General features: G+C 31.3%; 1 protein-coding gene across 6 annotated transcripts in view; it reads left to right on the forward strand.

Moving 5' to 3' along the window:
- LOC108694821 overlaps nt 1-3,414 on the forward strand; it is a 14,221-nt gene that overhangs the window by 8,847 nt on the left and 1,960 nt on the right. For all 6 annotated transcript variants that reach the window (XM_018204506.1, XM_018204522.1, XM_018204529.1 and 3 more), the window contains exons 9-11: nt 129-714; nt 1,189-1,766; nt 2,364-2,573. In XM_018204506.1, the coding sequence (XP_018059995.1) occupies nt 129-714; nt 1,189-1,766; nt 2,364-2,527 (1,328 nt within the window). In that variant the 3' untranslated portion in view covers nt 2,528-2,573. The remainder of the gene's footprint in view (nt 1-128; nt 715-1,188; nt 1,767-2,363; nt 2,574-3,414) is intronic.

Here is a 3,414-nt window from a genome sequence, read left to right on the forward strand (position 1 = left end):
TAATTTTCAAGCTTTTCAAGTTTATTCTTCTTCTAATTTCTGGAGAAGATATTTTAGGCTAAATCCTATAACAAAGCTTTTTGCAATTGCTATGCTGTGCTGTATCAATTTTAATTTGCGAGTTGCAGACAAACACTGTAATGCTAACCGATGCGGCCATTCGAGCGAGATAAAAAAGATTTATCTTCGAGAAATTGCGGTGGGCACAGATTCCGATTTTTCTCCTGATTATTGTCGATCGCCCATCGTCGAAAAATCCCATCGTATCATTTTCGATTCTACTAACAATCGACGCACTAACATGGCCAATAAATATGTCGCAAGTAACAATAATACATATATTAACAACAATTATCAATCACCGAGAAAATCTGACGTTTGCAACATGCGAAGTTACAATGGCAAAGACACAAGGATTCAACAGCGTTTCGATAACAAGTTCAACGATAATATGATTGATAATAAGCTCGGGAATAAGCAACACAACGACAGACAGATGCAGAATGACAACGAGGAAAATGGATACACTCCTGTGCCAGTGAAGCAACTAATTCAAGAATTCGAGAAAACTTGTAGACCAGTTCTACAATATAAGCAGATTAGTCCAAAGATTATTCCAATCGTACAGCAGTGCCCGTTGGATAATGGCATAGCACGTTTCTTCGAGACGAAAAATCCTGTCAATCATAATAATGAGGAGAAGAGATACGTACGGTGAGAATTTATGGATTTTTTGAATATAAATAATATAACAAACAAGTTTTCTATTTTTAATTAATATTTTATTTTTAATATTTTGTTTCTTAACGATAACGTTTTGTTTTTCCGATTTATAGAATTATTTAAATTAATATCTATTGACGTGAAAAAACTTAAATTTATTTGATTTTATGACGCGCTACATTTCGTATTTGATGACGCGTTATACGTATTTTTTAACGATGCATATTTTAATCTGCTATTTTAATTGTAAATAATAAATACAAGATGTTATTTATAATATCGTTCATAATAGTGCATAGTTCAATGAGGTTCTACGAAGTCTACAATTTATCTTTCGCTTATACATATATATTTGTTGCCAATTGCAGTCACATAGTGATTGCACATAGTATCTCTCTTTAGATAAGTGGAGAGTATAATTAAACGAAATAAAATTGAGAATTCATTTTTTGATCAATTATATAGTTCACACGGAAACTATGAAGGATCTGCGACATTGCAGTCTCAATGCAATAACCGAATGTATGACACACGTGGAAACTACGAAAGAAAGCTGCAGTCCCAATACAATGGTCAATTATGTAAAGCACGCGAAACTTACGAAGGATCAACGAAATTACAGTCTCGATACAATGGCTACGTTTCCACTGACGAGAGTGAATATACCACGGATGACACTGACTCCGAAGATTATCAGAACTTGGGATTTATAGATCGTGGCAATTCAGCACCGTCTGCTTTATTGAACTGCTGCGACAGCAGCGAGTATTCATTCGCATTCGAGGACGAGTATATGGGTACTCGACGTCATTCGACTACCTCACAGGAATTGGAAGCCCTTTATGCCAACGACACGGCCACGAGATTCGTCAATACTGAGGCTGAAATGCTTCCCGAAGCAAAGTCATTAATACTTTCGATGGTCACCTCGCAGGAAAATATACTCGAAACTAAGAAACATTTGCGTAACACGCCAGTCTTGGATAATCTTTTAGGCACCACTACGCCAGAATGCAAACTCATTGACGTTAACCCAGAATTAGGCAAGTTAATATGCATGTGCTTTTGTAGTTCCGATATTATTGCTTTCGCATACTAAATATACAAAACAATCTTTACTGCATTATTCTTAATCCTTACGTAGCGCTAAATAACAAACGAATTAACAAAAATTAATTGAATTATATCCAACAATTGAATTATACAATTGAATTATATCCAATACATGAAATTTCTCGTGTATTGTATAAAAAAATCATATAAATATACAAAAATAAATTTTTTTTTTAATTTGTCCATAATTATTTGTGTGAGAAATATTTTCTTTTTATTTAAAATATAGCCTTTTAATAAAAACGTTATTATTTTTCCGGTATCATAATGTTAAACAAAGTTAATTAAAATATCTTAAAATATACTTAATTTAAATCGATATAATTTTACGATTTTTGATATTATATTTTTAAATATTACTTGTATTTATTTGTAACAATAAGAACATAATTAAGATATCACTTTCGCAGTCTTTGATGTACAAAAGTTAAATTTATTAAAGTTATTTCAGTTAGTAATCTTTCATTATGTTCTTCTTATAATGTTTATATATTTGCAGATTTATTATTTAAAGTTTTAATTTCCAGAGAACAAATTGTACGAGAATGACAATTATACTGGACCGAAATTAGCCAATCTTCATAACCTGACAAATTATAATACAGCACCTCGTGGATGGAATCAATCATTCACATTCTATCGGCCTATTAAATTTGAGAAACCGCAAGAGATCATGTATTCTGATTTTTAGGCCTACATTATAATAAATTTTATAATTATAATCCTTTTACATATCGGTAAGTATTTTATAATAAGTTCACTTTTTTCCTTCTCCCTCTCTTTTCTCTTTTTTCTATCTTTGTATGTAGGTTCAAATAAAATGCAGATAAAAAATTTAGACATTGAAATTAATTAACATGTTAATAATTATCATAATTGATAAGATTTTTCTTTCATGTGAAACCAGACAACGGATGCTATATTCATATACATAAAATTCCTTGGGCTGGAATTGAACTCAAACAGCCTCCTGCATTCATCTGCTGCTGCATCCGACGGTATTTTTCTTCCTTTGAGATTCTTCTTCAAATCTTTAAAGATATGAAAATTACATGGCGACAAGTAGGTCTGAACTGTAGGCCAGACATTCCAGTTTGTTTCCGAAAATGTGTCGCCATGCAACTATCGTTAAGATTCCTGAATAATCACTACAATCATATTAAATCGTGATGTCAAAAGAGAGAAGTAATACATTAATATTTGTTACGCACCATTTGTAAATAAACACAATTTAGATAAAACAAAATAATGAGCTTTAAAACATTTGTAAAAATAGATAAAACTATGCTTATCTCCCTGACAGTCAGTAAATAATTGTAAAAAATGATCACTTTTTATGAATCACTTTTTATGATTATTTACTGAATAGGGATAATAATAGGGAGAATAAGAATAGATTTCGTTCATTTTTATTTTAAATAGCGATCTCATATTATTTTGTTTTATCTAAATTGTCTTTATTTACAAATGGCATAATAAAAATTAACATGTCTTTTTCTTGCTTCTGACATTACGATTTAATATAGCTGTGATTATTCAGGAGCCTTAAGAATTATAGAATCGGGGGGGGGGGGGGGG

The sequence above is a fragment of the Atta colombica genome, unplaced genomic scaffold, assembly GCF_001594045.1.
Source record: "Atta colombica isolate Treedump-2 unplaced genomic scaffold, Acol1.0 scaffold1, whole genome shotgun sequence".
Lineage (NCBI taxonomy): Eukaryota > Metazoa > Arthropoda > Insecta > Hymenoptera > Formicidae > Atta > Atta colombica.